At 40.7% G+C, this 13,616-nt stretch overlaps 1 protein-coding gene across 3 annotated transcripts in view; it reads right to left on the bottom strand.

The window, feature by feature from the left end:
- Window positions 1-6: 6 nt before the first annotated feature.
- Window positions 7-13,616, bottom strand: part of LOC107553852 (dual specificity protein phosphatase 8-like) — a 54,649-nt gene continuing 41,039 nt past the window's right edge. For 2 of the 3 annotated variants that reach the window (XM_016236168.1, XM_016236169.1), the window contains 4 exons: window positions 2,237-2,403; window positions 1,979-2,138; window positions 1,636-1,759; window positions 7-1,365 (listed from right to left, as the gene is read on the bottom strand). In XM_016236168.1, coding sequence (XP_016091654.1) covers window positions 306-1,365; window positions 1,636-1,759; window positions 1,979-2,138; window positions 2,237-2,403 — 1,511 coding nt within the window. In that variant the 3' untranslated portion in view covers window positions 7-305. Of the gene's footprint in view, window positions 1,366-1,635; window positions 1,760-1,978; window positions 2,139-2,236; window positions 2,404-6,137; window positions 6,845-13,616 lie in introns of those variants that run through there. The other variant, XM_016236170.1, reaches the window with a different exon arrangement.

Genomic DNA, 13,616 nt, shown 5'->3' on the forward strand with positions numbered 1-13,616 from the left:
GGTCTGTTTCTAGAGTAAGGAAACGAGGGATTCTGCAACTGCAGTCTCAGCTCGTTGTCATCTGGGGATAGCTATGGCTTAAAAACTGTAGAAAGACAAAGCAAAGTCAATCTGCGTCCGGTTCCACCGGCTTAAAAAGACAAAAAAAAAAAAAGTCCCAATTCTGAGAACCGCTCATTATCGGCAATCCTATGAACTAATATGAATGTTCCACCACCTTGCCAGGCCCACTCTTAGTCATCCTTACTCATAAGTGGCGCCTGTCCGTGTGTATGAAAAAGTCCCCAGGGGCCGCGCAGGTGATGTCAGGATACTTCGATGATTTCCATGCTTCCAGAGAAGCTGGACTGTTTGCTGATCTTTCCCAGTTCCTCCCTTGAACGTGTCTCCGATATCCCCTCTTCAAACTCCATCTGACAGCTGCGCCGCTTGAACTGCTTATCGGCAGCACTGGAAGTGGGAGCGTCCTCGTGCCAGCTGCCCCTCGAGTCCTGTGGCTCCCCCACCTTCTCCCGCAGACGCACAGCCTCGCATGGGCCAGGGAGGCTGCTACAGCCCAGCGCAGGAAAGTGTACCGCCCCTCCTCCACCTCCGTTACTGTTCATTGACTCAGAGCTGTAGAACCAAGGGGCTTCGCCTGTTGGCGTAACAGGGGTTGTGGCCTGTACGGTGTCTCTATGCTTGGTCCACATGGGCCCGGTGCCCACATTGGGAAGGCTGAGCAGCAGGGAGGGCTTCAGATTGTCATCAAGACTGGGACTTTTGTGTGCGGGGAGTGAGTGTCCGAAGTGCGAGTGCACGGGAGAACCTCCAGCACTGCTACCATTGTGCTTGCTTTTCCTCCGCGAACGAGGTCGGGAGCTGCTCTCAGGAAAGAGGCCTGGAGATTCAGCTAAAGCAGGGCTGACAGAAATAGGTGAGTACTGGCAAACACCATTAGCTTCTCCGGCCTCTGGGCTATCCAGCTTGCAGAGTTTGGGAACATCCTCGGTATGTGCAGGCGTGAGACGAGGACAGTGGTTGGGCTCATAGACCGATTTGATGTCAAGTGAGAAAGAGCGTTTGAGCCGGTTGGTGTCTAGGATACGCTCTGCTGACAGATTCAAGCCATTAAAGCCCTGCTGGAGGGAGGAAGGAGAAGGTAGCTTGGTGTCCAAATCTGTGCTGTCCTTCTCAGCCTCCAGACGAGCCTTTTCAGGATCACTAGAAGATTCTCCTCTAGGTTCTGACAATTCCTTCAACTGCTCCAACTTCTCTTGACCCGAGGACAGAGCCTTTAGCAACCTCAGACCTTTCTCGAACTCCAGCAGCTGCCCCAGGAAGTTGAAGTTGGGTGATATTGAAGGTCTGCGGTCCTTCACAAACCTGGAAACACAAGAAGAGTAAGAATGATTACCCTAAGCACAAATCCACATATATGGAAAGGAAGATATCTTCAACACAAAGACGCATCATGCGAGCTTGTAAAGGCCTTGAACAAAATATGTGTTTAGGAAGGCCAAGACAAGTATTGTTTACAAGTTTCTACGTGATCCATTTTACATGTTGGAGGAAATGGATATAAAATTACAGCTAGCAGAAAATGTCTTTCTGAGACTGTACAATTCAAGCTGCAGGGTGTCTGAGTGAGTTTACCTGTACGCGTCATCTGATGACAAGCCCATTGTCTTCATGATATAAGCGATGGCGATGGTAGCGGACCTGGAGATGCCAGCTAAACAATGGACAATGACTCGACAGTTGGAAACCTTGGCTTTGTCTGAAAGGGAGAAGGGAAACACGTGAGCAAACACAAAACATGCAAGACAACCAGATAGCCTATCTGCTTTGAGGATCAAATTTGTTCTTCCTGATATCATCACAGGGGATGCTACTCACTTTTCATGCTAACGTGAAGTTCACTTGAAATAAAAATCAATCAAAGGGAAGGGAAGGGAAACTAAAATCACTTCTCCTATTGTCACAAGTTGGTTCTTACCAATAAACTCGTTGGTTTTGTCTAGCCATGGCAGGAGTTTTTCACAGTAGTTGTCATTGACGGGAATGCGCATGAAATGGCTTTCGGAGATGAACTCTGGCTTTGGGCAGGTGTTGCTTGCATTTAACACATATGTGATGCCGTTTTGAGCCATCAGATCCTGACAGTGCAAAGAACCAAGGCATGGATTATGCAATGTGATTACTCCTGTTTTGGAAGTTTCTAACATTCCAAGACCTTAGTTACAGTCAGTTGTACCTTGTTGAGCACATCTTTTTGAGAGCCCAGGTAGAGATGGGGCAGGATTCGTGTGGGACCAACATTTGCCACAGGCAGACATGGCTGAGACAAGCTCATAGGCAGAGTGGCCACTGGCTTGCCTTCACATAGGCCCGGAAAACAGGATGAGAATGCTGCAAAACCACCTAAAGAAACATAGAGAATAAGAGAGATTCTGTTAGGAACAAAATTACCCCCTACCTATGTGATAGAAGAAAGACGAGACCAACAAGAGTGCTGGAGTTGGCGACTGTCAGCATCGTCATTGTTGTAATATGTCATTATGTAAAGGATGCAACTCAAAATCTCTCAAGCAGGACAACGTGTTAACAAAGAGGCACCAACCTATAATAATAAGAGGCATATTTCAAGTCAAAACCTTTCATACTAACAAAGGATATCCTGATGTCACACATCATTTGTTAAACTCAAGCAAGAGAGGATTCAGATGTTCTGAACAAGATTGTGCTAATCTAGGTCAGTGCATGTACAAACACAACAGTCAAGCAAAGGCCAGTTGGCCTAAAGAAGGATTCTGTCCGTTTAAGAGGCGGGGGTGGCTCCAGTTTTGGCATTCATCTGTTGGAGCTCCTTTTCCTGAATGACCTAATATCCTCAACTGAACAATTGTGTCAGGCTTAGAGAATGAGGGTGGTCACAGGTGCAGACCAAGCCCTTGATTCATAGCTTTAAGGGCGTTGGGTGTCTGGACAGCAACACACATACAAATGCAAGGTAAAAATCTACAAATACATTCACATGTGCATCTACAAGCAGCTGAACTAGAATTCATTAGTAGAACAGGGAAAGATGGAAAAGTGGAATGGAATTGCAGAGGAAGAAAGTAAAGTCTTCACTGAGCTGTGCAATGCTGCCAGAAACTGTGAGCCCCGGCAGATGGGATTAGACCTTAATCTCAGATGAGCTCCATGCGAATCTGGGACATGGTAACCCTGGGAGCATGCACACACAGCAGTCAACCAGGGAGCCATGAAATAATTTCATCCCAGCCAAGAAAAGTGACTGTGTTAAACAGATCTGGGTGGGAGGAGTTAAAATAAACAAGTCAATGAAATGAGTCATGGCAAATAGTGAGGTGATAAGAAGGTTTACAACAAAGAGAAACGACAGCCATGTTCAACGTTATCGCATGACATCAACCAGAGTCTATATAAAGGGTGACAAATCATACATCAATTAACCGTGAACTTTAAAAGCCACCTGCTTTGCCCTAACTGACAACAAGGAACACCTGTCCCTCTCATCCATGTGCAAATCACCATCTAAACAACTCTTGTTTGTTTGGGGGTGCCTGGTCCTTTTAAGAGCTTGAGCGACAACCTGTCTGTTTCCTGCCATTAATGGCAATGGCCTGTACAATGACATCATCTCTCAGAACAGAAGACTGAGAGGTGATTTGCATGTCACTCAAGCAGAACCAACGGGCCCCTAGTGCCTCCTCCATATGCTCTCGAAACCAGCAGTAGATGAATGACTGCCGACCAAATGTTCTACGACCCCCATACTGGTTCAAATACACCCTTCCCCCCAAACCACACAAACACACACAAATACATTCAAACACATTAATACAACCATCAGATCCTGGATATCTGTTCCCCATTCCCCAACTATAACTCCCCTCACCGGCCTAGTGACATAACTGCCTAAAAAGGGTTAGTCATTATGTCAACACTGTCAGCAATACCCAAGTAAGACTCCAAATTTTACCTGGTTAAAGCTTGTTAAAACAGACTTCCTTTCCCACATTCCTCAAGTGCATTACTTTTGCCAAAACAGGGAAGCAATGCTGACCTCCCATCCCTCTTCCTTCAACTCAAAGGTCAAGGATTTCAAAGGGCATCTGGGATCTGTGAAAGCAAGACTACAGCTCAAAAGGCAAGTGGACAAGATCTCTTTTGGAAGTGATCTTTCATCTCCTCAAGGATCTGGAATATTGTCCTGCTTCGAAGATATACAGGGGTGCTTTATATAGCTTCCTACGTGTTACTGGACCACAGCAACACAAACAGGAACAAGTACAGCACCACATTGTTGAAAGGCCAAGAGAGGAAATACTTGAGTGAGGTCATCAGCTATCATTTCTAACTGGGCGGTGGTGGTGACAGTTAGGATTACAAGGAAACCATAAGCTTCCGTATCTGTCTTAACATCTTGCTAATGTTGAATCAAAGAATGCCTACTTTTACTTATGCCGCAAAAATATGAACAATTATTTGCACCATAAGCAGTCAAGTTAAGAAGTGTTTCAAAAACATATTTAAAAGAAATTAATGTTCTCACTAGAGCAAATAGGACTCTCCGAAGTGTTCTGTACAATCGAATAAATATACATATGCACAATGCACAGAAGCACACTAACAATTACAATCACGACTGACTTAGGCAACATTTGTCACTTTTATAGACTCCAGTTACGAAAGAGGGCAGTGGTGATGTTTCTCAAACCCACTAGGCATATGAGTACATGTGTGTTTTCAGCAAGAGAAGTGTGCCAGGGTCAATCTCACGCTGGACAAAAAGGCAATGTGTCACTCGCACACTTCCTCTGTTTTTTTTCTCTCTCTCTCTCTCTCCAAAGCTTACATAACCTCCATTCACCATCCAACTTCTCTGACGTGCCTCAGACCTCAGTTCCTCAGAAAAGTGTAATAACCTTTCTCGTACAGAGGAAACATAACATCATGGAAGAATTTATGTGAAATTGCAGGGTGAATAGCTTGTGCAGAGCCTACAATGCTCGGGTCACCGCAGACTTGTGTGATACTTACCTAAATTCTACCTGCAGCCCCTACTGTGCAACAAAGGAGACGAGGTAACAAGGTTACATTTTTCAGATATGGCCATGAACTCTCAAGCCGCATTTGTATTTAATAACACAGAGTGCACAGTTCATTAACTCCAGCCTTTGATAATCAGTTCATTGTCCTGCGGCACCTGACCTCCATCTTTAGGAGCCCCTCAGTTTTTCATCTTTTCAGCTGAGCTCTATAGCCACTCTCAAACAGGCTTCCATTCAAGGCTCTACATCCAGCAGCATTGATGGACCACTGAATGAAACTAATGCACATCAACACACACACACACACACACACAAGTCTCCAGATGCAGAAGACATGACGCCATTGAGGAGCAGCCCCCATCTGTCCCAATCTCTGCGCACACACACACACACACACACACACACACATTAGCATCTCAATAAAGGCCCAATGACATCATTGCACACATGCATGCTGCACAATGAGGAACACAAAAAACAGCAGGGGGTTGGTGGCTACCTCATCACTCCCGGCGCTTTGTTGTCATGCTTGACAGATTAGAAGTGTTAAACCCCGGGACCCTGTATCATTGAATCATTAACTATTACAATTATTGCATTTCTGCCCTAAAGCCATTACAGAAACGTAGACGTCACTGGAATAAAAGTCAATTGCATGGCAAAGTCCAACTGTTTAACTTGTACTTGGTGACATCAGTAGAATGCACACGCAACTCAAATAATACACTTGCATCTATGCATAACATTATGAACCATGAACACACACAAAGAAAGTGCATTAATAAATATACTCACCTTCAATAAATCCTATGCACGTCCGTTTAATTTTCTACTATTCGAGGAGATAATCATAGAAGCTCTATAGCAATGATAGGTCAATGTTTAACTCTTTAACATAAATTTATGTTTAAAGAACGACTCTAAATAAAATACTAACATCAGCCAGTTGCAAATATTTGGGACAAAAGTAAAGAAAGAGCAAGAGGATGAAACAGCGCATAACCTCAAACCAACACATGTTTGACAGATACAGTTGGAAAAGCACCATCGGTCCAGGTGACAACAGATGTTACACACCTCTTAGCTTGCGTTCTTTTCTCATCTTGCAGACTCTGATTTTGAGCCTCATGTCTGTTTGCTGGATCCCCGACCAGAAGCAGTTCTCTGGAGGGGATATGACCACGTCTAGGGGCATCCGCAACAACCAGTCCGAATCGCAGTCCAAGAACTATATATCCGAAAGGTGCTCCACAGGAAAGCAACAACCGCGTCCCCCTCACAGAAATGAGGGCAGAAGAAGTGTGTGGTCTTTCCTCAGGAGCGCCACGGATCCTTCCTCGATCTCATTCAGTGTGGCAACAACTGAAAGTGGAGCTCACTATTGTTGTACAGCCTCCGTTTAAGTCTTTCCCCGCCTTCTCTCTCTGTGACCTTAGAGTGAATGAGCTCATTTGCCGTGAGCATAGTCTGCCCTGTCTCTCTCCTCTCTTGCTTACTTTCACTCTGTCTCCCCCCATCTCTCTCTCTCTCTCTCTCGCTCGCTCTTACTGTGTGTGAGCTGAATCTGGCTTATGAGCAAGGCATGCAACCACATTCCTTACTCACCGAGCAAATATGCAGCCACCTTAGGAGCCCACTCAATGTTTTTCTGAAAATGAAAAAAATATAACACCCTCTCAACTGTTTTAGACAGGAAACACACTGCAAGTACACACTTTATATATGTACACAGAGACACATTTGATCTTCTCTCTTCACACTGCCTAAATGCGTTCATTTACAGTAACATAAAATGCATTACATTTTTACAAATTTTAAGATGTTATATAATTCAATAAATTGGAAACTTAAATTCTGTGCATATCATGTGGGTCTACGATTATATTTATTCCTACTGTGAATGAATGTTGCATTATCAACCACTTTCCTGATTTCTTTGAGGGGGAGGTCTATGGGTGGGTGTGTGTATGGGCCTTGTCTGATCTTTTGATCTAATATTGCGAAAAAAGCATGCACATTTTACTTATGAATGCGAAGGAGACAAAGGAAAATGTTACAGAGAGTAACAGCTTTGCTTTGCGTTTCTACTCTGATAGCCACAAAACTATGCTGAACACTGTGGGTTTGTGTTAGAACCAGGAATGGTAAGAGAACATTGTGCTTTTAGCATTGGTTTATTTTTTATTTCAGACAGCAAAGTTTAAATCCTGTCTGGCTAGTGTGCTTCAAAAGCACGTCCCGTGATGAGAATTGGGTCAGTAGGCAGAGTAGGTGCTCTCTTGTGGCCATTTGAATGCTTCCGACCACATGAACGTTTACACTATGAAAGCAATGCAGTCAAATGCGTTTTCAACTACCTTTCGAAGGGGTAGAAAGTGGACAAGTTCAAAATGTTTCAGAACCCGTTTACATCCGTGTTTAGCGTGTGATTGGATTGACAAAAACACATCTTAATATCAGGTGTAAATGGCCTAAAGTGCCCCTGTAGTGCAAATCATATAGCATCGCACTAGCAAAACTAAAGTCATGGATTCTATTCCTGATAAATGCATAAGCATATACAAGGCATCTGCAGGATTTTTAAGCTCAAATTTAAGACTAAGATTCATAGCCTTTTGAAGTCACATTTAACCATATCACAATTCTGGTCTTTCCGTCCCCAAATTTAAGACCTCATGAAATCATAATTAAGACTTTCTCTTTTTATCGCCTTAAATTTGATACAACTAAATGTAAGACTTTTTAAGGACCCGCGGAAACCATTATATATATGATATAAGCTCATAAAGCATTCCTGCTGAAAAGTCCAGTTTGGACCGGAATGAATTTCCAGGTCCAGGCTGGTTTATGCTGGTTAGTTCTGGTTTGACTGCATCATTCACTACTTTGTGAATGTTTACTGCATGCATCAGGAGTAAACATCTCAATGGGTAAATACGATGCTCGTAAAGGTGCAGTAGGGAGAAGCTGTCTCAGAATACAGCACAATACACCGCAGGATCATGTAGCAGGTGATCATTCATGCAGTTTGGCTGCAATTCCACAAGCCTATATGTGCAGATTACAGAGTGTTGCCACAATATATTGAATCTATTTATACAATGCTTTTGGGATCTAACAGAGGATGGTGTGTGCATGCAAGATACATTTTTGTGTGAATGCGTGTGTGGAGTAGGAGGGGGTTAGCGTTGATAGCGCTCGTTGTCAGAGCACCAGTGACATGCGATACGCGGATACATCAGGCCATGATGTAATGCTTACGGGGCCCCAGCTGTCATGCCTGAGGTGTGAGGTAGCCTCCAGTCGAGCGCAACACCAGCTCCAATCACTCAACACTCACGTGTGCATCAGCCTAAGTAACTTCAGATCCCCCTGTCTGTGATAAAACAGCGTGAAATTTCATGAGTTTGACATACATATAACATAAACGGATCCCAATGGGGCATCTCTCATTTACACTCACGATATGGGGCGAAGGAGCAAGAATTCTCACTGCATGATTAAGCTTCTAGATGTCTTATGTATACAAGTCATAAGTGAAGTCATGATGAAGTCATGGAAAGAAAGAAACACAACACGTGCGCGTAGACATTACATGATACGTATGCGCAGCTTTATAGTTATACCGCCAACAAAACAGCAGATACTGCAATAAATGTGTCTTTAACGCTGGGTTGAATGATTCATCATAATAAAACATAATAAAACAGGAATTGCGATATGGCTTAGTGTGATTATCAAATCGCAAAAGTTGCAATTTTATAAAAATAAATATATGCGCTGCACATTTCAGAGTGAAGCACGATCTCTGCATCTTTAAAGGCCCCCTGCAGTTTTCCACTAAAGTAAAAGTTGGTTTAACATTTGTGTGAAATTAAAATATTAAGTAAATATTATAAATATTAGTATTGTAAATATTATACATATTAGTATTGTAATTTTACAGTAAAAATTATGAACTTAAACAATTATATATCTTTTTTTATTTAGTACTACTACTACTTATTATTAATAATAATAAGACATATTAATATTAGGGCTGTCATTTTAGTGTGTTAATTTAATTTATTAAAAATAACATGATTAAAATATTTGAACGCAATAAACGCACTGGCCCCACCCCAGAGCTGTACATTTTACATTTCATACAGTTGATTGTTGACAAATATGATGTAGGGCAACAACTCACCGTGTGATTTGGCCTATAAAATGCAACAACAACACTTCAGTTAATAAGAAGTTAATACTGTGTTTATATATATATATATATATATAGATAGATACATTTAGGCTACAGTATTGCCTGTTTTTGATCAATTTTGCCAACAAAAATATTACCTATAAAGCCACAGCAGAACTGTTGTGCATCTCTGAGTAACACACAATAGTGATTTGTTTCTGAATGAATCCACGTTTTTAATGAACCAGGTGAACAAATGATGCAATGACCCATTCATAATGAGAGCCATTTACATAATTCCTGAATGAATCCGCAGTTTGAACGAATCAAATGAATGAATGACTTACTCATGAAGACATTTACCGCCACCTACTGGCAGTTTTAGTTTCTTATTTAGAATATCGTTTCATTAATGAAAAAAGAAAAAGAAAAAAAAGTGATAGCTCACCAAGTTTCATAATTCTTCATCATTTACTCACCCTTCAAACCTGTATCACTTACTTTCTTTTTGTGGAACATAAAAGAAAATAATGAAGAATGTTGGTTACTAGAAGAAAAAGACGACTTCGATATACTTTTTAAATGACAAATTTAAATGTCTCAAATCTGGCGAACTTGCACTCTTAAAGTCGGCATGAAATCAAAATGGAAAATTCTTATTTTTTAATTGAATACTGTAGTGTTTATTATAAATAATTTATCCGTGCACTTCATTATTTTTAAAAAATTCATGTGCCCTTGTAATCTTTAATTAAAAACGTTAACCTCCCCTCCCCCTCAAAACGACTCATCTTCTCTTCCGGTCATGAGCTATGGTGCAAGGGTGAAGCTAGTGACGTGAGGGGTAAACGCTGGTATAAACAACATGGGGAAAAGCTGAAGCTGAAGCTTCACTTTATAGAAATCAATGCCATGGGGGAGTACACTACCCTTAAAAATTAAACGGATATTAGGATATTACCACAATATTACTCTTAGGTCATCGCAAACAATTTTTTTATGAACATGACTTAACCTGATGGAGGACGTGCTCAGTCACATTCAGGCAGGCAGTCTCTCTCTCTCTCTCTCGCTCTCGCTCGCACGCACTTTTAGGCATGTTTTGTGCCGTTGATCGTCCTTGTCGTCATCTTCCTCAATAAATAAAAAAATTCTTCATGCTAGGGTGTTGGCAGTGAATCCAGTGGAGAGAAACCCCCCGCAACTAACTGCAAACTGGCATTCAGATCTGCCTCCATTTTGTTAGCAACGCCCCAACTTCCAATGATCCAATCAATTCCCGAAGGACGAAATCAAGTCCCACCCTCTCATTTCAGATGCCGTTTCACTCGGATAGACTTCACAGTAGAGAAAAAAAGACAATCGCTACTTCCGTTTCATGCCAACTTTAAGAGTGTAAGTGCAAGGGTTTTCTTGAAATGATGCCATAGAAGAACCATTTTTGGTTCCCCAAAGAACATTTCAGTAAACAGTTCATAAAATAACCTTTTTTTTTCTTTTGAAGAACCTTTTGTGAAATGCAGTTTCCGTTGATGTTAAAGGTTCTTTGTGGAACCATAGATGCCACTAAAGAAGCTTAACTTTTAAGAATTTAGGAAATGGTATAATTAAGTGATCAAAACCAGTTGTGGATTTGAACCCTACAAAGGGTGATCCATGAACTATCACTATTGTGTTCTTGAGAAACACACTTCCCAGATTGCTCTAGGGTAACTGTTCCTGTATTAAGTGTACTGCAAATCACTTTTTCCTCTTCCAACTTCTTCACACAACTAGTTTTATTGTAAAGCTACATATCCACTTAAGAGGATATGGCTTATGGTTGGTGATATTGCTGTGACTCAATGTTTCTATTAATTCCTCCAAATCTCCTAAAACCTGAGCTATGAAGTGATAAAACAGCGCTTCTTGACTCTTATGAGTTTTAATTTAGTGTCAACCCTGTTAAGCACTAATATTAATGCTGAAGAGACTATGAACTAGATCTCCCACAGTTCAGAAAAGACTCAAGGCTTCTAAGTGTAAAGGCTCAACAGGATGCCATCACTCAGTACTGGGCTGAAACCCAGTGTACATGTCAAAGGTCAAGTTCATTAATCAAGGTCTGCCATGTTTCAGCTATGTTACCGACAGCCGAAGGAGGACCTGGTTTTAACCGGTTTTAACACACTTTTGGAGGCCAGTTACATCAGATTTGAATTTTCAGATGTTTTGCAAGGTTGTGCTTACAGCCAAAAGCTTAAAACAATCTTGTGTAATTAATACAAGTGGATGATGACATTTATGGGATTAAGCAAGAAATGTGTTTTTAAGTCACTGTGACTTGTGAAAAAGTCCAGAGAAGATTACTGACCAACTGTTGCACTCTTTTCTTTTCCAAAGCTTATCATTAATACTGTAATGGCAGAAGTTCAAATATGGAAAGTCACTTGGAGTCAGTTATGAAATATTAAATATTACTACTATTGCTTCAAATTTCATTTAGAGCAGCCATTTAAGGCTTTTAAGCCATGTTTTTCTTCAATCACATTGTGCGGTTGATGTTTTGAACATATGTTTTGTTGAATTTTATTGAATTTGATCAAGACCTGCACAATGATTTTAATTTCCACTGATGGTTCCGATATATGGGCGAACATGCATCAAACCACACCTCTGTATTATATTTAGATTTTACCACATTTCATGCATCAACTATTCCCATGTTGTCCATTCTTTCCTTACTCAAGAAAAAGGGGTGATTGTGAAACTAGGGTTGATCTATTAACATGGACAAATGTCTCTGTTCCCCTACCCTTCCCCCTTAAAAGACAGCGAAAGAAAGCAATCTTAACCCCCTATGGAGAACTATGATGTCATCGGGCCACATGTAAACCATGATGGAGGTCTCCAGAGAGAGTTACACTACTGGGAGGATGTGCTTCATGTGGGAAGGAAAGGGGGAGATGGAAAGAGAAATGGAGTGAGCCTGAGAGAGAAGGAGCGAGAGATAAAGGTGAGGGAGTATTAATGCTTGCAATAAGACAGCAGAATTATGACAAAGCCCACATTCTTTACACAGGGGCTTCAAGCTCTGCTGGAAATCCAAATTTAGCCGAGGATGGAATGGAAGGATTTTGGGCCTCCATCAGGAAATGAGTGCCGGGTTGCGTCACTTGTTTGTGTATGTGTGTGTATGTCCTGTGTTCTGCAAACTTTTCCTGGAATTCATTGCATTCTTGAAGAGCCACCAAAACCTTTGGAACTTTTGGAAGAGATTAAAACCAGGACTGTCTATTTAACATGTTAATTTAGTACTAGAACATTACCTGAAAGAAATCACCACATGTAATCATGCTCCCTGACCCGCACATGAATTCTATAATAAGGAAATTTCCTATCATTGGAGCAATTCATCACCCAGCATATTTTCTTTAATGCAACAGTTTGCATCAATCTTTCTGAGTTACAACAACTTAACTTAACCAGTTAATCTGATCTATTTCAGTAAAAAAAAATCAACAGCTAGTATAGCACGTTAGATATTATATTACTTGTCACTGGCATTCACGCAGTCATTGCTCATATGGTCTATGTATGTAGTGCATACATTCACACAGCCACCCACAACCTAACCATGAGATCTACACTTCAGCACAATGGCAACCACATGATACACAAAATATTCCAGCATTTATTATCCAGTCCTATGCAAAGCATGCTAGGAATTAGAAATATACTGCCTGATTTTCAAAGTTGTCAAGATAATTTAATTAACTTACTACAACATAAAAAGAAAAAGAAATAAATAAAGCAGAAATTTGAGTTTAAACACAATTAAGTTGGTGTAATGATCAGTCTAATTTACAACAGATCCCATCAAAATAATGTTTGAAACTTAAAATGTTTAATTATTTTAATACATAATAATATTATACATAATATTAATAAAAAGTTAAAACTTGCAACCATTCATTTATTTGAGTTAACTTTTTGTTGTGCGATATATTGCCCCAGAAATAATTGTGATAAGCGATATTATTGTCATTTTAAAGACCCTTTTATGCCACTGAATATATAATCATAATGTAACAGCATAATAATGCAAGAAGGCCTACACACTTCCAAATGACAACAAACTTTTCATTTTTAAGAATATTTAGATCACGGAAATTAAGTATCAAAATATAAGATACCTTAAAAAACCTGAATAAATAGTAAATAAACATTTTCTAACAAAAAGTGCAAAGTAACAAGTACAAAAAAAGAAAAATGCACAAAGAACTTGTATGGAGATTTTTCCATCTACAGATTTGTTCCTGACCTTCTTTTCTATGTAAATTAAGGGTGCACACTATTGCTGAGAAACACAATCACTACTTAGCAGTCAGATGTCC

The sequence above is a fragment of the Sinocyclocheilus grahami genome, unplaced genomic scaffold (assembly GCF_001515645.1).
Source record: "Sinocyclocheilus grahami isolate Dianchi unplaced genomic scaffold, SAMN03320097.WGS_v1.1 scaffold483.1, whole genome shotgun sequence".
NCBI classification, from domain to species: domain Eukaryota; kingdom Metazoa; phylum Chordata; class Actinopteri; order Cypriniformes; family Cyprinidae; genus Sinocyclocheilus; species Sinocyclocheilus grahami.